This window comes from Phyllopteryx taeniolatus, chromosome 2 (genome assembly GCF_024500385.1).
Source record: "Phyllopteryx taeniolatus isolate TA_2022b chromosome 2, UOR_Ptae_1.2, whole genome shotgun sequence".
Classification (NCBI taxonomy): domain Eukaryota; kingdom Metazoa; phylum Chordata; class Actinopteri; order Syngnathiformes; family Syngnathidae; genus Phyllopteryx; species Phyllopteryx taeniolatus.
This window is the reverse complement of record NC_084503.1, coordinates 35558865-35586438: the sequence shown is the minus strand read 5'-3', so window position 1 is coordinate 35586438 and position 27574 is coordinate 35558865. Positions and strand designations below refer to the sequence as shown.

General features: G+C 40.4%; 1 protein-coding gene and 1 long non-coding RNA gene across 3 annotated transcripts in view; one reads left to right on the top strand and one right to left on the bottom strand.

Annotated features, from left to right (window-relative positions):
* The first annotated feature begins 396 nt into the window (after positions 1–396).
* Positions 397–27574, top strand: part of chs1 (chitin synthase 1) — a 29120-nt gene continuing 1942 nt past the window's right edge. Inside the window, exons 1-32 of one of the 2 annotated variants that reach the window (XM_061765988.1) lie at positions 397–685; positions 786–900; positions 4724–4859; positions 4993–5178; positions 5300–5501; positions 5794–5954; positions 7645–7720; positions 8732–8850; positions 9026–9203; positions 9264–9360; positions 9486–9582; positions 11189–11310; positions 13091–13186; positions 13281–13445; positions 13669–13816; positions 14251–14313; positions 14399–14574; positions 14785–14843; positions 15435–15635; positions 15719–15887; positions 16032–16147; positions 16254–16433; positions 16553–16657; positions 16748–16865; positions 17108–17189; positions 17258–17481; positions 17944–18062; positions 20207–20288; positions 20408–20561; positions 20839–20943; positions 21071–21181; positions 22871–23008. In XM_061765988.1, the coding sequence (XP_061621972.1) occupies positions 854–900; positions 4724–4859; positions 4993–5178; positions 5300–5501; positions 5794–5954; positions 7645–7720; positions 8732–8850; positions 9026–9203; positions 9264–9360; positions 9486–9582; positions 11189–11310; positions 13091–13186; positions 13281–13445; positions 13669–13816; positions 14251–14313; positions 14399–14574; positions 14785–14843; positions 15435–15635; positions 15719–15887; positions 16032–16147; positions 16254–16433; positions 16553–16657; positions 16748–16865; positions 17108–17189; positions 17258–17481; positions 17944–18062; positions 20207–20288; positions 20408–20561; positions 20839–20943; positions 21071–21181; positions 22871–23008 (4032 nt within the window). In that variant the 5' untranslated portion in view covers positions 397–685; positions 786–853. Of the gene's footprint in view, positions 702–785; positions 901–4723; positions 4860–4992; positions 5179–5299; positions 5502–5793; positions 5955–7644; positions 7721–8731; positions 8851–9025; positions 9204–9263; positions 9361–9485; positions 9583–11188; positions 11311–13090; positions 13187–13280; positions 13446–13668; positions 13817–14250; positions 14314–14398; positions 14575–14784; positions 14844–15434; positions 15636–15718; positions 15888–16031; positions 16148–16253; positions 16434–16552; positions 16658–16747; positions 16866–17107; positions 17190–17257; positions 17482–17943; positions 18063–20206; positions 20289–20407; positions 20562–20838; positions 20944–21070; positions 21182–22870; positions 23009–27574 lie in introns of both variants that reach the window. The other variant, XM_061765987.1, reaches the window with a different exon arrangement.
* On the bottom strand, positions 17488–27275 carry LOC133474359 (uncharacterized). Its single transcript, XR_009787468.1, has 3 exons — positions 27201–27275; positions 25983–26043; positions 17488–18078 (listed from the first exon to the last, which is right to left on the bottom strand). It is a non-coding gene; the product is annotated as an uncharacterized LOC133474359 (long non-coding RNA).

The window sequence follows — 27574 nt, the reverse complement described above, 5'->3', positions numbered from 1 at the left end:
AAATACCAAGATCCCTCTGGCTCCACAGAACCGGCATTACAAAACCATGTGTTGTTAAAGTGAGTGATTACAGGAGGAAATGAATCAGTGCGTCTTTCTAACATACGTCAAACACAATTCAGCATTGCTCAAGATTACCTCTGCTCGAGAGCCCGAAGTAAGGTGTTGGTTCTGTTAAAAACTATAAAGAGTCATAGAAAGGGCGTGTGTATGTGCATATCAATAAATATGATCCTTGTACCTTTTTTATCGCCTCTTCCATAAAAACAGGAGATTACATTAACACTGAGATTTTGTTTGTTTATTAGTCACGCACAGTGAAGTGGCATTGGGTGGTTACAGTAGAAGCTTTTACAGCTTTTATATCACGTGGTTATCTAACAGTAGGCCTATCGTTCAAAGACACGCACACTTCCTTGACCGCAGCACTTGCACATGTACGCACTGGTGGGAGTTACATGGCTATAGTTTCTCTTTCTTTCTTAAACCAGTGACAACAAACGGGTGAATAAAAAGCAACGGAAAAGAGAGCCAGAGTCTTCGGAGGAGTCAGGTTGGGGGTGAATTTTATTTTTGTGGACACAACTTTGCTGATTAAGACCATCTTATTGCTAACCAGTTTGGTTTTGTTGGTTGGCATTGACTTGATTGGAGAAAACGATAGAAAGCTACACAACAACGAAAAGTAAGCTCAAAAGAAGGTAAAAAAAATGTTACTCAAATTCTACTATTTGTATTCATGTTGCACGATAAAAAATATTTTTATTTTTTTTTTTCTTCAACAGATCCAGTACCTTTCTCTTGTGGATACATAGTCTTCTTGTCCCCGAAGAGACAAGACTAAACAAGCAAGATGGAGGAACTGAAAAACAGAGGAAAGAACAGAGAGGAACGACACAAGTAAGAAAGTCATCATGTTTAATTTTTATTTTGCGCCACTTCGTGAATCCATACAAATACCACATTTTTGTGGACGGTAGCATGCTAAACTACAAGCCTAATAAGCCAGTTTCTAAATTAAACAAAGGGGGAAGAAAATTGGTCTCGCTGACTTTTTTTTTTTTCTTAAGCAGAAAAAAGCCATGGTGAAAAAGCAAGTCCGGACTTCAATTGTCCTTATCATACCTGCCATATGACAGCGGAGGTCTAAAATGTCTGGATTTCCATTTTTACTATTGGACAGTGCAGCTCAGATCCATATTTCACTACTCTGTATCAGCAGACTAACCACACTGGGTAGTAATGGAAGGTCAAGGACTGACCTCCCATCATACTTATACTCAAACCCAACTGAAAAATTACTGAAAAACACAAACAAAAAAAAATTCCTAAAAATATGATAAGGGTAAGGGAAGACCCAAATAATTTATCTATATTCAGCCCAATTTGGAGCAGGCAACAGTTAAACCAAACAATCCAAAATCTGTATTTACCTGAGTCGGAGGTGCTAATGAGTTTTCAGGAGCTGCAAAATAAATTCCACCTCAATAAAAAATATGTTTTTAGATACCTCCAAATCACAAATCCTGAGTCAAAATAATCAGCTGACTAAACCTACCCAAAAAACATTAGCAAAGAAGGACAGGCAGAAAAAGGGTATAATTTCTGATTTTGATGACTTTATGGTATCCCAAGTTTCTGAATATTCCAGCGACAGACCTAAGGCCTGGAATTATGACTTAACAGTAGCTTTGTCAGAGGAGGACTACCAGGAAGCATGCACTCTGACTCACACTTGGTGTATTAACACACATCTGCAATTGATTCAGTTTAAATTGTTGATGCGGGTATAGGAAACACCTGTGGACCTGAATAAATACAATGGTGATATTCCTGATGTGTGAACAAAATGTACAGAGCACAGATGTACACTAGTTGGCAGAAAATATTATTGTTTTGGAAAGAGATTAACTATGTGATGAAAAAGATTATCTGCAAACCTTTAACAGTTGACCCCAAGTTGTCCTTGTTTGGCCTTTACCCTGAGAGACAATTTTTTCCATAATGAGCACACTTTTGGACCGAGGCTTGCTCGATGCCAAACCATGTATACCTACCTCTTTCCTGGGGAAAAAAATGTCATAGACCAACATTAGACCAATGGTTACGTCAAATGTCATCAACTCGTCCATTAGAAAGAATCAGATGTGTTTTAAGGGCAAAGTGGAAAACTTTAAATCTATATGGAAACCTTTTATTTCATTCATTAAAAATTGAGGACATAAATAGACTAGATTTATGGTTATTGACGTTGTAAGGGAATTAGTAGGGCAGTTGTTCGTGTTTGTGTTAATGTGAGTAGTTTATGTTTGTTTGTTGTATGCTATGTAAACCAGACATGTCCAATTGACGTTGTAAGGGAATTAGTAGGGCAGTTGTTCGTGTTTGTGTAAATGTGAGTAGTTTATGTTTGTTTGTTGCATGCTATGTAAACCAGACATGTCCAAAGTCCGGTCAAATTTTATTCAGCCCGCAGCTTCTGCATATAAACTACACGCTAAATGCAATTTCACATTTACCCACAAGAGGACAGCAGCATTCTGTCCAGTTTCGTAACCATGTGTGACCCTTTCCGGACAGTTTCTAATATGGCGACAATGAATAAAAAAAAGGAAGGTTGACAGCGAGGGCCGACAATTCAAGGAAAGGTGGAAATTTGACTATTTTTCTCGCTGAAATACGCAACAACTTTGCAAGGAGACTGTGGCTGTTTTTAAAGAGTTCAACATCAAGAGACATTACCAAACAAGACATGCTAACACCTACGACAAGTTTACAGCGAATGAACGCAGCGAATCGCAGGGCACATATAAACAAACAACCATTTGCGTACACATTCACACCTAAGGGCAATTTAGAGTCTTCAATCAACCTACCATGCATGCTTTTGGGATGTGGGAGTAAACCGGAGTGCCCGGAGAAAACCCACGCAAGCACGGGGAGAACATGCAACCCCGGTCCTCAGAACTGTGAGGCAGATGTGCTAACCAGTCGTCCACCGTGCCACTAATGACCAGTTCCCCACAGAGCAATATCAGTGCGCAAACGAGGAAGTATGCAGCAGACATTCTATCTCTAGCTGAAGAGTTCCGGCAACACTTTCGGGATTTTGCAGCCGTTGAGAAGGAGATCACGCTTTTTTCCTCACCTTTCTCCGTGAAACCTGATGATGCTCCTGACCAGTTGTAGCTGGAGCTCATTGAGCTGCAGTGTGACGCCGAGAGCCGCAGTCGACACCAGCAGCTCTCTCTCACCAACTTTTACCGACAGTTGGATAAATGCAGGTTCCATGAGATTCGAACATTTGCTAAGAAAATGCTGAGCTTGTTTCGATCGATGTATTTGTGTGAGATTCATTCTCGATTATGAACTTTAACAAGAGCCGCGTGTGGACACGACGAACTTACTCTCACCTGCGTGACATCTTGCGCATTAATACCAGTGCCATTGAGCCAGACCTGGCCTTTGTTCTGCAACCCAGATCGCAGTATCACATTAATGCAGGCAAGTCGTCTGTCATTTAAAATGACTGATGTAAAAATCTCAGTGAATTAATTTTGTTTTATTAGGATCAAAACCACTTCTGAATAAGATGACTTATTTCCCTGTTTTTGAACATTAAAAGTTCAGTGAACATTTCTTTTCAACAATATGCCATGTTTCAAATAAACCCTGCGCTGGTCAATATGATTTTTTTACATATTTCCCTGTTATTGAATTAAGTACTTCAGAGAACATTTAATTGCCAGTGGTGATATTTCATGTTTGAAAGCTGATTTGCACTGGTGAATACTGTTACTTATTTCACTGTTTTTTAACTTTAAAAGTTCAGTGAACATTTATTTTCAAAGATATGCCATGTTTCAAATGAACCCTGCACTGGTCAATATGATTTTTACGTATTTCCCTGTTATTGAATTTAAAAGTTCAGAGAACATTTAATTGCCAGTGGTGATATTTCTTGTTTGAAATGCAACTTTCACTGGTGAATACTGTTACTTATTTCCCTATTTTTTAACTTTAAAAGTTCAGTGAACATTTAATTGCCAATTATATGTCATGTTTCAAATGAACCAAAAGACATGTTTAAGTATCTTGAAATTTTAATTTAAAGTCTAATATGAAAGGCAGACTGATTTGCTCAAATTTGTTCAGATTTATTGGTGTTCCATGTAAAAAAGAATGTCAGGCTAAATGGTCGGCCCCCACATTTTCACCTCACCAAATCTGGCCCCTGATGTAAACGTATAAAATCCTATTTCACATTTGTATTTTCGTAAAATAATAAAAACAGTTATGGCGAAAAAGGGGTTGTTTCTTTTTTTACAATATATGTAATAATTAGACAGTAACAGTTTATGAAAGGGGGGGAAACAATTCTGTGTTTTTGAACAATTTATGATACATATATCGCAAATATCTAGACCAGTGTGTTGCACAATGGTCGACTACAACCATACATTTCTCGTTATAATCCGGAATACAACTTTGCAACTTTATACATGCTGTCTGGGTCACATACAGGCAAGATGTTTTAAACTCCATTGCTTCTACATCTCTTCTAAGTAAGTGAATTATCAGAATACAACAAATTTCTCCTCCGAGAACGCAGGCTATGATATAATGCCCTTATTTTACCCCAGATAATTGTGCAATAATAATAGCACAACCACGGTTCATTATAAAAGTTATAACATTAATATGGCCTGTGTGCATGACTCAGGGAAAGATGGGATCCATTCCAACTCAACCCAGTAGGAGCTGAGAAGGAACAGAAGAGAAGGTGCTTCCAATTGGCCCAGTACCTGGTGGCTGTTATTGTGGGTTTAGCTGTCCTGACCAGTGCCATTGTTGCTAAGGTATGATTAAAAAAATGCCAATTTTGTTTAAATGATACTCATCAGTGGCTTTATTTTAGATTTTTAAAATGCATTGTCAACTATGGATAAAAATAAAGTGTCAGGATTAACGTGTTTTGGTCTGGCCAATCAGGGCTCTCTTTTGGTGCTGTCAACGTTATCCAGTCCAAAATCCATGCGCAGCCCAAAGGAAAAACAGTTCTACATGCTGATGTTGGTGTTCTGCCTTGTTTGCCCAAACTTTCTGGTGTTCATAAAATCACTGTGGAAGTGTGCCTTCAAGAGCTTCGTACAGCCCAACCTGAGGACCATGTCATTTGTAAGTGACATTTATTACTCGATTCTGACTTTTTGCGTTTATGAAAGCTCTCTTGCTGCTGTTTTCTGACAAATACACTGACTGATGAATTGAATGTAATAGTGTCATTTTTCTTTTTCAGATTTGTGCCATTGAATGCATGGTGTCGATTGGTACCTCAATCTTGGTACTTGTGGTGATGCCTCAATTTGACGTACTGACAAATCTGTTCATCAGTGGGGGTGTCTGTATTATGTCTGCACTTCTTCAGATCACCTTTCAACTACAGGCAGAAACTTGGAAAATTATATTCCCAATCTGCTCCCTCATTCTAACATGTGCTGGTAATTGTAATCTATATCTATGGTTTTATATTATTTTCTAAAGACTAGGTGACTTTAATTACAGTACAAGCAGTGCACTCTCTTTCCACTGTTGGATTTTGTATCACTACAGAAGGTAATTTGGAGCTATAAAATACAACAAAACTAAATTCTGAACACCTGTACGCTCACCCGTTCCGAGTCCATCATCATATTAGTTAAGAAAAGTCTTATTTTATTCTTCTGTGCGAGTGAAGCCAAAAGTTGTTTCTTATAAGCATGTCAGCTCACATTCATTCATGTGTCCCAACAGGATACAGCCTGCTGGGAATTGACTATTATGTCCGTGTATCATCATTTGTGGATAGCCAGAGTGCGGACTGCTTTGTCTATGTAGGAATTGGAATTTTTGCCTCACTTCTTGTCTCTTTGTGTTGGTGGGAGAATCCAATGCAAGCTACGAATCGCCTTCAGGTAAAGTCTACTTTTCCATACTGTTGCCCAAAAATAATAATAATGTAATAAGTTCATTTTAATTAGTCTTTTCACAATTCATCTAATATCACATTATTTAACTTTTCATCACAGAAACCTGTAAGCATTTCTTTATTTTCAGTTTTATGTGTTGAACCCTTTTTCTTCATAGCACCCTTAATTATGGAAATAACTTTTTTTTATTGCTTGTATATGGGGGATTTTGACTCAAGCATGCCACAGCTGTTTCCATTAAGACACCCAAGAACTGTTATGGAAAAATCGCATATATGTATTTTCAAAATACGACATGTAATAGTAGTAATTATATGCAGATTATTATTTTCTAAAATGGTTTTACACCAATGAGTAGGAAGATTCAATTTGATTTTGGCAGCAAACTATTTTTAATAGCAGCATTAACTGGTGAGTTTAAATGTGTAATGAACGCACAGGTAACATGACTACTAAGTCCCAGAATACACTGCAATTATAATCTTGACAAATGGCTGCCATCTTTGTGGAATTTTCCCCCAAAAAATACATAAAATGAGCACTTTAAAACATGTCTAAAATCCTCCCTAGCAAATAAATTTAATAATTGATTACTAAAGCACATGGCTTGGTCTACTGCCCACACTGCTCTTCTCACAAATGTTTGATTTTTGCTATATAAACTGAGTATATAGGGCAAGTAACACAGTTTGAAACAATATGGTAATTTTGACGCGTCGACTTGAAGAACCCTTCGGAATTTCAGTCTATACGAGCTGAAACTGAACTGCAGAACTCAACTGAAACTTGTCAGCCAATTGGAGAACGGGTTTCCTGAGTAGCAGACGAAACCAAAGGGCTGAGGAGATATGTTGAGAAATAATTAAGTTGCACTTTGTATCCTGTCTTGTGCTAATTTGAAGATGTTTTTTGATCCGGTGGCAATATTACGGAAAAGATTTGTACAACACATAAAACTAAACTTTTCCGGAACCCACCGCCTTATTTACTAAATTTTTGGTGCGTTTTACTCAGGTTGAAGTGGCCATTCCAACCACACTTACCATTTTGACAGACTGTCATTTTTGGGAAATCTTGTCACGTTGATACTTAAGTAACTGGTGCAGTGTCAGGTCGCTTTCTCCTATTGCTCTGTTGGCAGAACAGTCACTTGTCAATGCTTGTGGATTGTTTGAACAGAGTGACACAAGTTGGTAGTGCAATATTAGGGTTAAAACATACGTTATCATGTTGTAATAAAAACTGTATCTGTCACAAACTCAGGCAAGTCCACTTGAATTATTGTATTACCTAAGCTCTTGAGGTCACCACGTATGGTCTTCTACACTACCATGATTTGCACACCAAACTGGATAAATTGTGTAACATTGAATGAGACTTTACCTCAAGTTTCATTAACCAAAAGTTCAGCCTTCAAGAGTTCAGTTATAAAAAAAACTGAGCTTATTCATTATTTTGAATATTTTATTATTTTAGAATTATTTTATTGAATTTAAGTTTTGCAAGTTGAAAATTATTTAAGCATATTCCACTATTTGTGAATGTTTTTTTGTGTTTCCAAATGTCCTGTGTGCTTGACATTCATTTGTGATCCTAGATTAACCCATGTTGAACTATTTTGTATCTGGACTTTGTAATTATAAAATACCGAGGCTGTTTTGTTGTCTTCCTGTAGGATACATTGTCAGAACTGGATGGTTTCAGGGACTTTGTGTTTGTCATCAGCAGCATTCTGAGGATAATTGTCATAGGTAATTATCAGCAACCACTGTCTGGAACAACACTCACAAAGAATCTGCTGACAAAATTAAACACTTTTTGATAACAGGTCTTGATATCAACACCCTTATGCTTTTTTCATAATTTGTGTCAGGCATCAACTATAGAGATCAAATATTGGCGTAAAGATGTTTTTAGATGTACAATAATGCTTTCTAGATTAGGTATAAAAAGGCATTATGGATACATTTACATAGTTTTCATCAAGTAGTACAGTTTTGTTGCAGGCACAACACAGTAACGCGCTACCTCCATTGTTGCAGTCATGAAAATGACAATCCTCATCCATTCAAAGAAAGGCAGTGTCTTTCAATTCACATTTTTGGCTCAATACCACTGTGGTTATTTTGATATTCTTCAAAACCACAAGACAACTGGTAGTGTTAGGTATTGTATTCACCCAGTGGTTGGTTGGGTGGCTTGTTAGTCAGCAGGATCACAGAAAATCTACACAACCAAAATCCATGAAGTGAAGCAGCACATATGTCATGCAATAATACAATACGTTTTGGTGAAAATCAAGTGAATCAAACTCAACTGCTTGGTATAAAAAAGGAGTAGTTCAGTAAAAGCCATTGTTTGCCACACTCTTTCATATTACAGCCATTCATCCAGTTTCCATACTGTTTTTCCTCACTAGGGTCACAGGCGTGCTGCTAACTCTGGGCGATACGAGGGGTACACCCTGAACTGTTCGCCAGCCAATTGCAGGGCACATATAGACAAACAGTCATTCACACTCACATTGACACCTATGAGCAATTGAGAGTCTTTAATTAACCTACCATGCATGTGTATTTGAACCCGGGCCCTTAGAACTATGAGGCAGATGTGCTAACCAGTTGTCCAACGGCACTGCCGCCTTATATTACAACCTATAATAATTTTACAGTTAACTATAGCTGGTATAGTTTACCTACTGTCATTTTTCTCATCTTGTGATTCAGTCTTGTAAACAATTTACAGATTGTTTTAATTCCTAGGGGCTGTATACCTGTTTCACCATGTCCTTATTGAAAACTCCATCAGCTGGTCAGACTTCAATTTAAAGAGTGAAGATTGGGAATTGTTACAAGTAGGGCTGGTGCTGTTTTTCTTACAGGTAGGTGGTGTTTAAAAGCAGGCTAACTAACCCTTTATACTGCACTTGTTGTCAAAATTGATTGATAAGATCAATTACATCACAGCGACAAATAAGAGTCAATGTCTTCCCAAAAAGCCTATTCATTTTATATTGACATTGCTGGCACTAACCAGCCCATTGTCTCTTGCCTAAGGCCTTCTGCTCAGCAGCATGCCACTGGTTTGGAGTGGTGGCCTGTAAGATTCACGCTGTCAGGATGAGTTTTGCCTTGCCCTTGTGTTGCACAGGACCTTCAGTGCTTCTATTGGGACTGATACTTTTCATAACTCAAGCACAAACATTGGACGGCACACATCATGAGAGCATCACAGGTGAGCTATTTGAAAACTCATAATTTCTTACAGAAAATTTAAATGTGTTTTCCATTTCAGAGTTTTGCGAAGGCTTGTACTTCTTGAGCCAAAAGAACACAACCCCTGTGGTCTTAGTAGAAATCACAAGGAGCATCTGCCGGACATCACTTAACAGGTACCTACACATTAACTGTATATTTTAATGTTTCATGACATTACATTAAGTTATATGCCAATGTACAGTACAGTATAATATGCATCTACTCCCTCCCAGATAATAATTGGTAATTTGATTGACAGCTATTACTTGCAATGGCCTTTTTCTATGCTGGCACTTGAGGGAGTATGTATGTGGTCAGGAGTGGTCACATGCACTTATTACGTATGGAAGATAAAGGTAGGCACTTACTTTATACACATTTTGTAATTTGTATGCAAGGTGTGTGCATGTTTTAAGAAAGAGAAACAAATATATCACAGTTTGAATAAAGATACAGTGGGTACGGAAAGTTTTCAGACCCCCTTAAATTTTTCACTCTGTTATATCGCAGCCATTTGTTAAAATTATTTAAAAAATGTAATTGTTGAAATGTTTGCTGATTTATTGAAAAAGAAAAACTGAAATATCACACAGGCATAAGTATTCAGACCCTTTGCTGTGACATATTTAACTCGGGTGCTGTCCATTTCTTCTGATCATCTTTGAGATGGTTCTACACCTTCATTGGAGTCCAGCTGTGTTTGATTATACTGATTGGACTTGATTAGGAAAGCCACACCCAAGTCTATATAAGACCTTGCAGTTCACAGTGCATGTCAGAGCAAATGAGAATCATGAGGTTAAAGGAACTGCCTGACGAGCTCAGAGACAGAATTGTGGCAAGGCACAGATCTAAGATAAGGTTACAAAAAAAAAATTCTGCTGCACTTAAGGTTCCTGAGAGCACAGTGGCCTCCATAATCCTAAAATGGAAGACGTTTGGGACGATCAGAACCCTTCCTAGAGCTGGCCGTCCGGCCAAACTGAGCAATCGGGGAAGAAGAGCCTTGGTGAGAGAGGTAAAGAAGAACCCAAAGATCACTGTGGCAGTCGGGAGATGGGAGAAAGTTCTAGAAAGTCAACCATCACTGCAGCCCTCCACCAGTCGGGGCTTTATGGCAGAGTGGCCCGACGGAAGCCTCTCCTCAGTGCAAGACATGAAAGCCCGCATGGAGTTTGGAAAAAAACACACCTGATCGACTCCAAGATGGTGAGAAATAGGATTCTCTGGTCTGATGAGACCAAGATAGAAATTGTTGGCCTTAATTCTAAGTGACATGTGTGGAGAAAACCAGGCACTGCTCATCACCTGACCAATACAGTCCCAACAGTGAAGCATGGTGGTGGCATGCTGTGGGTGTGTTTTTCAGTTGCAGGTACAGGTAGACTGGTTGCAATCGAAGAAAAGATTAATGCGGCCAGGGACAGGGATATCCTGGACAAAACCTTCTCCAGAGTGCTCAGAACCTCAGACTGGGCCAGAGGTTCACCTTCAAAAAAGACACCCTAAGCACACAGCTAAAATACCAAAGGAGTGGGTTCAGAACAACTCCATGACTGTTTTTGAATGGCCCAGCCAGAGCCCTGACTTAAACCCAATTGAGCATCTCTGGAAAGACCTGAAAATGGCTGCCCACCAACGTTCACCATCCAACCTGACAGAACTAGCTCAAAAGTTGCTTCTACTAAATTCTGAGCAAAGGGTCTGAATACTTATGGCTGTGTGATAATTCAGTTTTTCTTTTTTAATAAATCAGCAGAAATTTCAACAATTACGTTTCTTGTGGTTCTGTGTGTAGATTAATGAGGGGAAAAAAATACTTAAATGATTTTACCAAATGGCTGCAATATAACAATGAGTGAAAAATTTAAGGGGGTCTGAAAACTTTCCGTACCCACTGTATCATGCATGGCACATGGTAGATGACGCGGCTAAATGCATCTCTTGCTTGCTACCTCTTAGGTCCAGCGTATAGAGAGAACCTCTCAGCTCTTTGTTCGGCGTCTCTATGAATCCGCTTTCATAGACTTATCTTTGTTACTCAACACCAAGATGAAGGTGTCTCGGGCTCGAAACCAAGAAAGGTGAGAAAGTCTCAAGCGGAAGGATTCAATAACAATGCACTTAGTATTACCAAGTTACCAACACCAAGTGTGAAAATGCAAGGGTGAAAGGACGTTTTTTTTTTTTTTTTTATCTTCAGTCTTTATTTGATTGACAGCTATTACTTGCGATTGCGAGGGCCAACCACTACATAAGAAGGTGGAGGAGGGTGTGTTACAGCAAAACAAACTCATTAACATACTTTAACTACAAAACACCCAACAGGGCTGTGTGATCAGTGTCAAGAGAAAATAACTCAAAACACTTGACTGTATATTGCCAAATATACACACGGGCATACCCGTTATTCAAGTGGGAGCTGATGACCTTGGTGGGGTGCTTCTCAATTATTTTCTGTTACGCCCCCCCAGGAATCAGAAAACATTTCCCGCCCCCACTCCACTCTCCATATATAAATAGTATCATGTCTATAAAATTGTTATAAGTAAACCATCAATCATCAATCCATTTTCTGTGCCGCGAGCGTGCTGGAGCCTATCGCTGCTATCATCAGGAAGGAGGCGGGGTACACCCTGAACTGGTTGCCAGCCAATCGCAGGGCACATACAAAGAAACAACCATTCGCACTCACATTCACACCAACAGGCAATTTAGAGTTGTCAATTAACCTACCATGCATGTTTTTGGGATGTGGGAGGAAACCGGAGTGCTCGGATAAAACCCACACAGGCACGGGGAGATCATGCAAACTACACAGGCGGGGCCGGGGATTGAACCCCGGTCCTCAGAACTGTGAGGCAGACGCTCTAACCAGTCGGTCACCGTGCCACTCTATAAGTAAACCTCTGCATAAAACTGTATCCTTATTAACATTATTTTATTTTATTTTATTTTTTTTATATAAATTGGACAGAGGGATAGTTTTTATTTTGCAGCACTTGTGTCATCCAGCATGACAGACCATGTCTCATGCTGAAGGCAATATCAGCTCCTCTGGTATGGCGTGTTTTTTTTTGCACTGAGCTATTTGGTACGCCACTTTATATGATGGTAACCGTGCTCGCTTGTTTACTGAAGTAGCATTCACAACGTGACCATTAATGGCAATATTCGGCATGTTTTCGCTCAAATAAGTTCAAGCGGCTTATTAGCGTGACTGGGGTGTAATGTATTTAAGCGAAGCCTTTTGTTTGGCTTCATGCTGTCCGCTGCAAACATTTTTAGACACAGTAAACGAGTCTTTCCTCGTCCCCCTACATACATACGCTTTGTCATATTTCCTCATCGTAGCGATCAGGAGACTTTCCTTTGTCCCATTACCGCCGTCTCTCTGCCTTTGTTTTCATCACTGTTAAATATCTTTCCAGGGTACCTCTTGATGGTTTGTTCACTGCAATTCATAACCTCTGCTCGGTGCAAAAAAAAAAAAAAAACTACACCATAGAGCTAATATTCCCTGTGCACAATCTGACAACGAGAGCACCACTGTCACCTACTGTAGTGGATGTACAATTACCCTTTTATCCTAGTATGGCAAAAAAAGCAAGTTCCCTGGGGTCAGACGTGCCCCCGCCCACCTTGGCTGTGCTCTATAGAGTGCCATTCTACTTTCGTTATTTTGTTTGCTGATATGCAAAACTTCCTTTAAGTAGTCGTGATTAATTTGAAATGTGCATGTGTATAAATTATGCTTCTTAAAGTCAGTACATTGATGGATTACAAAATTATTTGTAATGATAATGATTTGATCTGAAATACAGTACTTAACACTACAGCTCTTCTGTCTTCTGTCTGCTTCAGCCAAGACGACATCCAGAACTGTGTGCTCTATCTATGTGCCACCATGTGGCATGAGACCTATGATGAAATGCTTAAGATTCTGACTTCCATGTTCAGGTTCGCATTGCAACAACTCATGAGACCACTTAGAGCAGTACAATTATCAATTGTCAGGCCTCTGCAGCAGTAATAATTTGTTTTTTGTTTTAAGGTTGGACCGTTATCGAGGTGATCCAAAAGAGGAACATAAGGACTGCTTTGATTTTGAGTGTCACATTTATGTGGATGATGGGTTTATGACTGAAAAAGACACAGGGAAGAGGCTGGTTAATTCATATGTTAATGACTTGACTCAGGTTGTCATCGAGGTTTACAGGTGAGGTCTCACCTTCATTGTAAGCAGTAGGGATGGGCACAATAATTGAGCAATCGATCGTAAATCAATTTGTCTGTGTGTAATTGATTGTTGATTAATGGCATCTTGAAAATTGAGTGCTCTACTTGGCTGCAACCAGCAGAGGCGCTGTGGATTCAGTCTCAACTAGTTTACAGCTTGAAGAAATATATGTATCTCATCAAAACAATCACTTTTCATCCAGGGTTTTTACCAACAAAGAGCCTGATGATGTATCTATTGTGGAAACTCCATATGGTGGCAGACTTGTATTTGTTATGCCAGAAGGCAACATGCTCTACATTCACCTTAAAGACAAAGGTCTTATCAGGAACAAGAAAAGATGGTCGCAGGTATGTACCGTGAGAACATGGGTTTATCACTACAGCAAAATTAGTGGGGGTGGTGTTCTGCTCATACGGATTAGGAATATGTGTGGCGATTCTGGCGAAGTCTAAACCGACATGGCTGAAATATAACTTTGGAATGTTCTTCAAGAACAGCACTTACTTTAAATTTGTGACAGAACCTTAGGCATGGAGCTGACCGACATTTAAGGCACACAAAGTTTTGCTTGTTGAACTAAACAGGCAAGAGGGATATACAGTAATTGTCTTCCAATCATCAAAGTAAACAAATTTGATACAATTAAATGCACAAAATTAACAGTTAACCAGGAACCTGAAAGTGGCTACCCCACTTTTACTTGGATACTGTATGTCCAAGAACATATTTAAAAATACATATTACATTTTTGTAAATGACATGTAACATTGTTGTGTTTTAGATTATGTACATGTATTATCTACTTGGCTGGAAGGGCTATATTGCCAAAAACCCTCAGACCAAAGTAAGACCTTTTTACTACCGTCTATAATTTTTCAAGTGTGAAATGCAGTTTATATAAACCAAATGTTTTTGTTTTGTTTTTCTAGAGCCAGAATAACCTATGCAGAGAGTCTTTAATCTCTTTGGATGGTGAGATTTTCCTCATGCCCCAGTATGACAATGACAACAAAAGAAGATTAATCTCAGATGACAATGTATACATCCTGGCTCTGGACGGAGACACCGACTTCCAACCTAAAGCTGTGATTCTGTTAGTCGACAGGTCAGTATCAGACAAATGTATCCTATCGCAGCTTTGGGGAATCCAGTAATCCAGTAATATTTTCCACACAAAATGGACACACAGGAAGATTATCCAATTAAGTTTGACACTTTGTTTAACACTGGAGCTATCTGGTTTTTATTCAACAACACAAATTATCAAAGGTAAATTAACATTCTGATTGATTACAATTATCACTTTGATTGACAGGCTGAGGATGTATGAAAATGTAGGGGCAGCCTGTGGACGAATCCATCCTACCGGAATGGGTAAGCAAAAATTTTTTGGCAAAGTGATTTTTAAAACATCTTTTTTGTAATAAACTGTCTTAAAATCAGTGGCAGCTAGCCAATAGAGAACGCTCGGTCGCCGCCCCGCCAATCATCAAATTACACTCAAATAACACAAAATAATGAAATAAAAATATTTTAAAACTTGAATAGTAATCTACTTTTTAGATCAGAAGGATAAACATTATATAATTAATGATGGCAGTGTTCACTCGCCACATCGCCAATGACGACTTGAAACAGGTAGTGGTGATGCAATGATTTTCCTCATTAGCCATGCTGGCGAAGGGCAGATTAGAGTGAAAAATCGCCCGTATCATAAGCCCTGTCTGATGAAAGTAAAGTGAGCGCACTTATTCTGACGTGTGTGAGCGGCATTCTCTCACGGTTCCTTTTCGTTAGCATGCCAGGTTTCAATACAGACTTCCAGGCGTACGGTACGTAATTGTCGTTATTGTAGATTTCCCTCTCACTGCAACCGAGTGGTTCAGTTTTTCCTCATATATATTTTAGTAAGTTGAGGTCCAGTTTAGAAACTAAATTTCTACGCTCTGTCTCAATAACCTTCAGGTCCAATGGTGTGGTACCAGAAGTTTGAGTATGCAGTAGGTCACTGGCTACAGAAGACAGCAGAACATGTGTTTGGGTCTGTGCTGTGCAGCCCAGGATGTTTCAGTCTCTTTCGAGCGTCGGCCTTAATGGATGACAACGTGCTGAAGAGATACACGACGACTGCCACAAGAGCTGCGGAATACGTACAATATGACCAAGGTCAAGATTGTGCCATAACGTTTTCCTCAATGTCAGCTATTTGCAATATTTTTGCATGTATTTGTGTTGCCTAAATTATCTAGGGGAGGATCGTTGGTTGTGTACTTTGCTACTGCAACAAGGGTGGCGTGTGGAATACAATGCTGCATCTGATGCCTACACCAACTCACCACAAGAGTTTAAAGAATTTTATAACCAGAGGAGACGGTGGGGACCATCCACACTAGCTAATACACTGGACCTCCTGCACAGGTCAGTGGGTTTTTTTTATTAAGAGATTTTAAAACGCTGAAATCAAATGTCACTCTTTAAGACTTACACTCTACTGTAGGTAAAAAAATTAGCTCATTTAGTGCCGTCAGATAAATATGAACTCTTTTGTACTAATGATCACAGTGGTGCAGAGACGGTGAAGAGAAACTCCTCCATATCCAGACTTTATATTTTCTACCAGATGTTCACTGTTGGTTCCTCAATTCTTGGACCAGCCTCTGTGACTCTTATGGTGGCAGGTAAGTTATAATTGGCCAGATGTCTGTTTTTAAATGTGTTTTTTTTTTTGTACTTGTCATTCCCATAACACAAACCTATTTTGTATTCTGTTGTTCTTTCCTGCAGGTGCTTTCCAGTTTGTCTTTAAAATCCCTGGTACACTTTCCATCCTCATTGCAAGCATTCCCCCTGTGTTCTACATCATCATTTGTTTCATTGCCAAACCAAACAACCAGATAACTATCGCTGCCATTATGAGTGTTCTGTATGCCTTCCTCATGACGGCTTCCTTGTTTTCTATAATCGGTGAGCATATATCTGGATTTTTGTGACTTTATTTTGATGTTTGCAACTTCTGTCTGTGATTCTTTAGAGAAGTTTTTTTTAGGCTTCAATGTGAGATTAAACATCACTCTGCCCCCTAGGTGATATAGTGGTTCAAGGCACATTCCTGACCCCAACTGGTGTCTTCCTTGTTTCTATGACAATCATGTACTTAGTGACCGCTATCCTCCACCCCGAGGAGTTTGGTACGTAAAGATGACATTATTATCAGCATTCTCACATTGATATTAGATGATGTCATGTTGTGCATTGTGATGGTATTTTTCTCTTGACAGGAATGATCATCTATGGCCTGATGTATTTCATCTGTATTCCTAGTGGCTACCTTCTACTGACCATCTACTCACTAGTTAACATGCACATTGTAACCTGGGGCACGAGGGAATCCAACAAGTAATGTACTGATTATTAACATTTGAACATTCAATACTTAATGCATGCACAATCTGTATGCATTTTTTTTTTTATGATTAAGAAATACTCAATTATTCAATAAACATATTTTCTGAACTGGTCTAAATTAATCTAATAGGTATGACAGCGTAAAGGTATTTGGTATTGGCAGTTTAAATGATCATACCTTAGGTCTTTATAATTTTGTGTTTCATCTTTTTTTTCTCTGTTTAACCTGTTAGGGGAGGAACAGAGATAAAGAAAAACCATAACATCCTGTGTGATCGAAACTGCAGACTCTGCTGCTGGGACATGAAGTTACAGGTGACGTGAACATGCACCCTGTGCACCCAATGGATGCGTGTTTCTCACCTTCTGGTTTGAATCGACAGATAACTCAGGAAACGGAGAACCTGATGATTCAACAAATCACAGGACAGACTGGACACAAAGCCTCTCCCCCTCCAATCACGGCCGTGGAAACAAATCAACACGCTGCTTCAAACGTGGAGCCACAAGCTGACACCAACAAAGCAGCAGAACAAGGAGGAAAGAAACCTCTGACTGATAAAGACAGGAGGGAGTTGAAACTTTTCGACACCATCTCCAAAAACACGTAACTCAGTTTTTTTTTTTATTCACCTCTTTGTGAATTACAGTGGCCCTGAGTAACCTATCATAATTCACTGCAATCGGCAGCTCAAAGTTCAGTTATTCACCCCACACAATTAATGAAATAGAGTTGAACCATTTGAACCCAACTCTGCTTTTTTTATAGAGCACTTTAAAAATACGACCGAAGCTGAAACAAGATACAAAACATCTAACATTAACTAGAAGTTAAATGTTCACAATTTTAAGTGTTAGGCAGGAGTACATAATTTGACTTAGCACTGGTCCCCTCGGCAAATACTTTCCATTTACACATATTAGGCAAAATAAAATGCGGGCACAAAACAAACCATTGCCAAACCATTTGAGTTCTGAAGGTCAACTGTATTTTTCTTTTGTAAAAATAGTCAAACGTGTACCTGATGTGTGTGTGTGCGTGTGTGTGTGTGTGTGTGTGTGTGTGTAGTGATGATAGTGTGGAAAAACAGAGTATTTCAACAAGTCCATCTGATGATGATGATGATGATGATGATGATGATGATGAGTATGATGACAAACAAGACAGTGAAGACCTTCCTATTAGCGGTGAGAAGCCCTATAACTGAAACAAAAACAAGCTGAAGAGATGAGCTTTCGCCAATCAAAAAATTCAAACGGTTAATTTACTGTGTATACAGTATTCAATGACATTTGTACAACAAAACAGAGTCTGAATGCCTGTAAAAAAAGAAAGAAAATCCATCCATCCATTTTCTACCGCTTATCCGAGGTCGGGTCGCGGGGGCAGTAGCTTTAGCAGGGACGCCCAGACTTCCCTCTCCCCAGCCACTTCATCCATCTCTTCCGGGGGGATCCCGAGGCGTTCCCAGGCCAGCCGAAGGATGTAGTCTCTCCAGCGTGTCCTGGGTCGTGCCCGGGGTCTCCTCCCGGTGGGACGTGCCCGGAACACTTCACCAGCGAGGCGTCCGGGAGGCATCCGAATCAGATGCCCCAGCCACCTCATCTGGCTCCTCTCGATGTGGAAGAACAGCGGCTGTACTCTGGGATCCTGCCGGATGACCGAGCTTCTCACCCTATCTCTAAGAAAGAGCCCGGACACACTATACACAGTGTTGATGGTGCACTGTTCCCCCCTCCTGAGATGCCAGATGGTGGACCAGAATTTCCTCGAAGCCGTCCAGACGTCTTTCTCCATGGGCTCACCGAACTCCTCCCATGGCCGTGTTTTTGCTTCAGCGACCACCAAAGCTGCATTCCGCTTGGCCAGCCGGTCGACCCATCAGCTGCCTCAGGAGTCCCACAGGCCAAAAAGGCCCGATAGGACTCCTTCTTCCGCTTGACGGCATCCCTCACCGTTGGTGTCCACCAACGGGTTTGGGGATTTCCGCCACGACAGGCACAACCACATTACGGCCAGAGCTCCGGTCGGCCGCCTCAGCAATGGAGGCGCGGAACATGGTCCATTCGGACTTGACGTCCCTCGCCTCCCCCGGAACATGAGCAAAGTTCTGTCGGAGGTGGGAGTTGAAACTCCTTCTGACAGGGGATTCCGCCAGACATTCCCAGCAGAATGGGCCTACCACGTCAGACCGGCATCTTCCCCCACCATCGGAGCCAACTCACCACCAGGTGGTGATCAGTTGACACCTCCGCCCCTCTCTTCACCTGAATGTCCAAGACATGCGGCCGCATGTCCGATGACACGACCACAAAGTCGATCATCGAACTGCGACCTTGGGTGTCATGGTGCCAAGTGCACGTGTGGACACCCTTATGCTTGAACATGGTGTTCGTTAAGGACAATCCGTGATGAGCACGGAAGTCCAATAACAGAACACCACTCGGGTTCTGTTTGGTGCATAGGCACAAACAACAGTCAGGACCCGCCCCCCCCCACCCGAAGGCGGAGGGAGGCTACCCTTTCGTCCACCGGGGTGAACCCCAACGTACAGGCGCCGAGCCGGGGAGCAATAGGTATACCCACACCTACTCGGCGCCTCTCACCGTGGGCAACTCCAGAGTGGAAGAGAGTCCAACCGCTCTCGAGAGGACTGGTACCAGAACCCAAGCTGTGCGTGGAGGAGAGTCCAACTATATCTAGTCAGAACTTCACGACCTCACACACCAGCTTGGGCTCCTTCCCTGCCAGAGAGGTGACATTCCACGTCCCGAGAGCCAGCTTCTGTAGCCGGGGATCGGATCGCCAAGGTCCCCGCCTTCGGCCACCGCTCAGCTTGCACTGCACCCGACCCCTACGGCCCCTCACACATGTTACCCTTTCAGGCTGTGCAGGCCAGGCCACCAGGCGCTCGCCTTCGAGCCCCACCTCCAGGCTTGGCTCCAGAGGGGGGCCCCGGTGACCCACGTCCGGGCAAGGGAAACCTGAGTCCATTTTTTGTCGTGATCATAAGGGTTCTTTGAGCCGTGCTTTGTCTGGTCACCTCACCCAGGACCTGTTTGCCATGGGTGACCCTGCCAGGGGCATAAAGCCCCAGACAACTTAGCTCCTAGGATCATTGGGACACACAAACCCCTCCACCACGATAAGGTGACGGCTCAAGGAGGGGAGAAAGAAAATCAGCAGTTGTAATCAGAATTCAAGTACCAAATGTTTATTGATTTGAAATGCATGCAGTGTAATTGCATCACATGATTATAGATTATAATTACGATTAGAATATATCTTTTTTTTTAAAGCGCTGTTTGTATTTGTGTGCATGTCTTCTTAGAATGGGTAAATCCAGTCAAAGAAGAGTTTCTAAAAAAGTTGACCTTTGCCAACTTGAAGAGGAACTTAAAAGAACAAATACGGTATGGAATAGTGTTACAAAAACAAAAATTAGAATTTTTTTCATCACATTATGTCCGTCAAATGTTGCAATGACTGGAAATGTACACAGAAATGTTCTGATTCATTCTTTGAAAACCAGGTACTCCCTCCGCAACAAGAATCAAGAGGATGTGTGTGAGGAGTTGATATTAATGTTAACAGACACTCTCAGTGGACAACTGTATGGAGTAGGACCTGAAGACGTTCTGACAGAAAGCCAACTGGAGGAACTACAACAAGAATTGATGGAGCAGGTAGTAATAATGACAGGCAAAGCAATGAAATTCATGTTCTGAAATTGACCTTTGTAAAACCACATAAAGAATCCATTGGGCTCCTCCGACCCACATTCAGAATAAAAAAATATTACTGTATTTTCCATGACAGATTTGACCAATGTGTTAACTTTATCACATCTAAACTGTCTCTTTGATTACCGGGCTCTTAACGAGCCAAATATAATAGGATTCTGATTCTCCGTGTGTGTGTGTGTGTGTGTGTGTGTGTGTGTGCGTGTGTGTGTCTACGTAGGCTCGGCGTACCCTCAAAACCAGTCGCATGGAAAGATTAGAGAAAAAAGTCAAGAGAGCTATCGAGAAAACTCTGACTGCCCCTCAGGTGCAGAAACTCGAAGAGGTAAGAGGCTGATTCAGCCTTTAGGTCTGAGAGACCATAGTTAGGCTGAAAAAAAAAATACAAAAATAAAAACTTAAATTAGTGCGCAACTGAAGCAAATACATCTGCTGTATGTATGTGCATGTAGGATGAGCGTGACTTCTGGAGAAAGCTGCTCGAGCGTTATTTGAAACCCATTGTAGACACTAAAGCACATCTAGAAGAGGTCACCAGAGAGCTAAAGTCGCTACGCAACAAGGTCAGTAAACTTCCCTTCCTGTAGGGGAATCATTCTATGTACAGTGGCACCTCAACTTACGAGATTTTCAAGATATGAGCTGTCGCTCGGATGATTTTTTTTGTCTTGAGTGGCAAGCAAAACTTTTGAGTTACATGCACGAAACGGTGGTAGGGAACTTCACAACAAGCAGCAGATAGTGAACAATTCTTCAAAAAAGAGGCCAAATTCTTGCTTCAAGCTGTTTATATTTAAATGACTTGTTCATACTGTATATACTCGTGTACTGTATACTGCGTATCTTCAAAAATATCTTCAGGTCATGTATTCTAATCAGTCAGGTCATGACAGAAATAATGGGTGTTAACTTACTTTAATTAAATTACTTTATTGTTACTGGATGAACTGACTGGGGAGAGGGAAGTCCGCGAGCCGAACTCGGATAAGCGGTAGAAAATGGATGGATGGGTAATTAAATTACTTCACACACACCAAAACTTCAGAGCATGATTCGACAGAACGGCGGTACAACCGTTAATGCTAGCACTAGCTTGCTAGGCTACATCAAGTTTTGTTGCCTACTTGTGAGCCGTATCGTATTAAAAGTACGTGAACAAACCTCAAGGAAGCCTTGAATTAAAGTCCTCTCCCGAGCACCAGTGACCACCAGCACACGTTTTTCCCACGTCTAGGGGTCTGTCCATACCGCCAACATGTTTTTTTTAAATAACTTTATTGGCTGTCAGATATTTACAGTACTACTACACGCGACAAGGCTAAAAATAAACCAGCTTTTGGATTCAACAATACTGCACACGATGGCGACACGGAATAAATGTATTTTGCGGAGCTGATCAATGAAGTCATTGATCAGATCGGCAAATTATGACTTCAATCCAGATTAGCATAAAATCCCAATTATCGGCCGATACCGATCAGGCCGATCAGATCGGTGTAAAGTCGAATTACTGCAGCTTACTGAGTCACCCAGTTGTGAAACTCTTCATTTATTTTGAATGTCTGTAGTATACTGCCCCCTGGTGGCCAAGACACACAAACCAGTAGAAGCATGATGTTAATAGGCGTTGAAGCATGAAATCATGATGCACAAACTAGCTCACAAGAGCTCAGTTCAGCCAGTGTCAAAGGATTCATTTTAGAGGGTCTTGATACACAATTTTTACAACCCTTTTTCCAAAATAACAACTGACTGGCTACCTGCCATACGCCTCATGACTTATCAAAAGTAGACTGAGTTTTGCTTTAACTTCATTTTACACCTAGGTGACAGTTGGTGTTAGAAAATTACTTTGTCCTTAAACTTAAAAGTGTTTAGTGGTGAACTTGATTTTACAGTTGTCTGACAATTTAGAATATTTACATATGAAAATATTGGCCTGTACAGTTGATTAAGACAATTATGAAGACAACTGTTTGAGCCTGAAATTGATTATTTATATTTCCAATATTTTGTATGGTAAGGATGTTTAGATCTGTCCAAATCATTGGTTGGCCACGGTCCCACAGATGAAGATGCCACTCCCTTTCAAACTGAAGTGATTGTTTCAAACTATTCCTGACTTCTGCTTTTCAAAGGGCTTTCCTTCCAGTCAATGAGACAGATTAATTAGGATACAAAAATCAGTGGACAAATACTCAAAATGTATTAGTACTAAATGATTGTGTTAATTTTTCCTCAACCCCCAACAGGCAGTATTCCTCTATTTTATCGTCAATGTGCTGTGGGTGGTTGCAACCTTCTTCCTGCAAGCCATTGGAAATGATGTCATAAGCATCAAGATCCCTAAATACTATTCAAATGGAACAATATCTGGAGACTACCTCAAGGTTTGGAAAACACATTATCATTATTATTATTGTTCGTAGTAGTTGTAGTATTAAAGAACAATTCAGAATGTTTTTTGTCAATATACTTCGGGGTCGCAGAACGCGCAAGTAAATGCCACTGGCCTGAACTGAAACGATGACAAAACCATGTTGTCTTTGGGGTTGCACTGCCAGATTTACCCCAAAAGGTTGTTGTTTTTTTGTTGTTTGCTTTTTTTATTCCATTCTAAAAAATATCGAAATTAATCCAGTGGAACATCAGGTGAACGTCATGAATAATTCTACAACCCTAATTCCAATGAAGTTGGGACGTTGTGTTAAACATAAATAAAAACAGAATACAATGATTTGCAAATCATGTTCAACCTATATTTAATTGAATACACTACAAAGACAAAATATTTAATGTTCAAACTGATAAACTTTATTGTTTTAGCAAATAATCATTAACTTAGAATTTTATGGCTGCAACACGTTCCAAAAAAGCTGGGACAGGGTCATGTTTACCACTGTGTTACATCACCTTTTCTTTTAACAACATTCAATAAACGTTTGGGAACTGAGGACACAAATTGTTGAAGCTTTGTAGGTGGAATTTTTTCCCATTCTTGCTTGATGTACAGCTTTAGCTGTTCAACAGTCCGGGGTCCCAGTTGTCGTATTTTACGCTTCATAATGCGCCACACATTTTCAATGGGAGACAGGTCTGGACTGCAGGCAGGCCAGTCTAGTACCCACACTCTTTTACTCCGAAGCTACGCTGTTGTAAGACGTGCAGAATGTGGTTTGGCATAGTCTTGCTCAAAAAAAAATTGTACCGGCATTACCAGATAACTACCAACCCTTTATTGCTCAGTGACTGTTTTTCTCAATGTCTTTATGTCTCAAAAGTGTTCTCTGTCAATTGACTGTCTGTTGTCATACTAGAGCGGCTCCAACTATCGAAGATAGAATTCCTTGTGTGTTTTTTGGACATACTTGGCAAATAAAGATGATTCTGATTCTGATAAGCAGGGGCGTCTATGAAAAAGACGTTGCTTGGATGGCAGCATATGTTTCTCCAAAACCTGTATGTAACTTTCAGCATTAATGGTGCCTTCACAGAAGTTACCCATGCCATTGGGACTAACACAGCCCCATACCATCACAGATGCTGGCTTTTAAACTTTGCGTCCATAACAGTCCGGATGGTTCTTTTCCTCTTTGGCCCGGAGGACACGACGTCCACAATTTCAAAAACAATTAGAAATGGGGACTCGTCGGACCACAGAACACTTTTCCACTTTCCATCAGTCCATCTTAGATGAGCTCGGGCCCAGAGATGCCGGCAGCGTTTCTGGGTGCTGTTGATAAATGGCTTTTGCTTTGCATAGTAGAGTTTCAAGTTGCACTTATGGATGTAGCGCTGAACTGTATTAACTGACATTGGTTTTCTGAAATGTTCCTGAGCCCATGTAGTGATATCCTTTAAACATTTATGTCGGTTTTTGATGCAGTGCCGCCTGAGGGATCGAAGGTCACGGGCATTCAACGTTGGTTTTTGGCCTTGCCGCTTACATGCAGTGATTTCTCCAGATTCTCTGAACCTTTTGATGATATTATGGACTGTAGATGATGAAATCCCTAAATTCCTTGCAATTGTACGTTGAGGAACATTGTCCTTAAACTGTTCGACTATTTTCGCACGCACTTGTTCACAAAGAGGTGAACCTCGCCCCGTCTTTGCTTGTGAATGACTGAGCAATTCAGGGAAGCTCCTTTTATACCCAATCATGGCACCCACCTGTTCCCAATTAGCCTGTTCACCTGTGGGATGTTCCAAACAGGTGTTTGATGAGCATTTCTCAACTTTCTCAGTCTTTTTGCCACCTGTCCCAGCTTTTTTGGAATGCGTTCTAAATTCTAACCCAACTTCATTGGAATTGGGGTTGTACAAAGAAGATACTGTAGCAAGACTGCCTGGTGCTATCAAAGCTGAATTTGGGCGAGAGGCGGGGTACCCCCTTCCCTGGACCAGATTTTCTATAGGCGATAATCACATAAAAACATTTCCCAAAAAGCTGAATTTGGGCAAAAGGCGGGGTAGCCCCTGAACTATACCAGATATTCTATAGGCGATATCACATAAAAACATTTCCCAAAAAGGGCATTTTTTCTGACACAAAAAAAAAATGCATTTCTGCGGAATCAATCATCCGATTCTCAAAATTCTTGCTACGTTGTACTCCGGTTCAAGTGGCCATTCCAACCAGACTCTGCATTTTTTGGATAATCTTGTCACATTGCTAGTTAAGAGTTTTACCAATTTTGATTGTCAGCGAGACAATAAAGGTGTCTGAATGTGATTGGAGAGTGAGTCGAGGGGTGAGGTGACTGCACCCAGGGACAGCGGGGAGCATAGTGTAAGGGAGAATGAGCTTGTATTTGGAGGCTGAAAGCAAACACTTGCGCGAATAGCGAGTTGACAATTTATGAAATATAAATAATGTCCTTGATTAGTCGACGATGAATCTACTTTCCTCAGCTGAGCGTTGACTACAAAAAAATTTAATGTCGTTTAACCCCGAAAATGCACTGTCAATTTCACCATCCGGAGCACACCTACGCCAATAATTTGGGCAACTGAAAACTAAAATGATCATAGCATTCTTAGTTAGCTAAAAGGGAACAAGACCACCTACTATAGTCTAAAAAAATTTAAGTCAAACAGTATCAGTCAACAAAATAACCACTCAAATGGTAGGCTAAGCTCATTTACAAATTATGTTAGTATGCGAGCCTTTAGGCTACATCTACCATGACCAAGGTTACGAAATTTCATTTATTGCTATCTCCTGAATTAATAAGCCAGTCCCTCAACAATATTATGTTAACTATGTCTGAATTTCCATCTTGTCTACTGAATTCCTGAATCAATTTACCCGTTGAAATGTAAATTACAGCTGGTGTTGGGTCTCCCACCCAAGCAGTTTACCTCATGTAGCAGAGGTTGGAGTAAGTCACATATGTGCAGGTCTCAAGCAAGTCCCAAGTCACTGTGAGAAAAAAATAAATCATGCTAGTCAAGTCGCCACTAAATTTGCAGTTGCAACATATATTGGAGTGGTAATAAAATGTTTTTTCACAGTTTCTTTCCCCATAAATCATAACACTGAAAAAAGTATTCACACCTTATAAAAGTAAAATGAACAACAACCGAGAGTATGATTGAATTTATTGCACTGAATTGTTTTAAAGTTGTATTTCAAACTCAATTTAACTCTATTTCTGAACAAACTATGCTGTGTACTTTTTGATAACAGCCTTGTAACTCCTACGGTTCTTAAGAGAACATAATTAAGCAAAAGCCCAGACTGGTTTCTGTTGGTCAAATATAATTAGATGTGTACCTAATGGGCTAAAGGAGAATGACAGAGATTAATTAAGGAAAAAATGCACGACATAAAAATGCTGGCATCCTTCAAAAATGAATTTATGTGAACAAAATCCGCATTCCTCCCGTGTCCCCTATTTTAATTAAATCATTCAGTCAGATTTGTTAATTTATTTAAAAGCACTGGCTTTGGACAACTGACAATTGTCATTAGATGAAAGGTTGTTTCATATGCTGTGGTCTCAATTTTTAAAACATAGTGCAGACAGCTTTATCACAGAGCCGACACAACAGATGACATTTTTAATGGTGACACTTCAAGAAACACGTTCAGAAGTATGAAAATTATATTCACACGAAGCTACTCCAAATTTGTACTGTACCGAGTCATATTGGAATGCATTTGTTAACAAAATTTTTGCACTGTGATCGTAATGCAATGTGATCCGATACGGTAGACCTATAACGCACCTGGCATCTTCTAGCGCTTTCGTCATGGCCGCAAACGTCTCCGCAACCTTTTTCAAAATTTCCACTACACTAGCAACGCCGCTTCATTTCTGCATTCAGCGGTTGGCATTATAGTTTAGGGGCTATTTTCTGCCCTAGAGTGCCTGAGAGAGAGAGAGAAAGAAAGACTTTTGCGTCCCTACGAACCGAAACGAAAGGTTCCGACAATTATCATAAAGCGTCCCACCCCTAGTAAAGTTACTTAGCTGTACTGAAACGTTCACTATGACAGCATTTTTATTTTTAATCGTCCGAAACTAGTTTATGAAACATGTTTGACCAGCTAGCTAAACTGATAAATTAGCTTACCTTTGTGAGTTTTGTAGTGAAGGATGAAGTTCGACGTCGTTGTCTTTAATGCGCGAGTTCCATGCCATCCTGTTTTTGTATACTTCGTCGTCAATATAATTCTTGAATCCAAATTGTATTATCTTTAGAGCTGCGTCCATCGTTGTTCATGCAGGTGGCTACGTCACACTGCCAAGTGCGTAACAACGTAGACTGTGTTGCCAAGTTGGCGCGAATGACCCCCCCCCACCACCACCACCCAAAAAAAAAAAACGTTTCTAACTTTAAAAAAAAAAAGAGGCCTACTAACTTAGTTAAAATGTAGAATTCCAACTCTAAACGAGATTACTTGTCAAGTCACGTAGTTAAAGTCAATTCAAGTCTTTCTTAAGTAT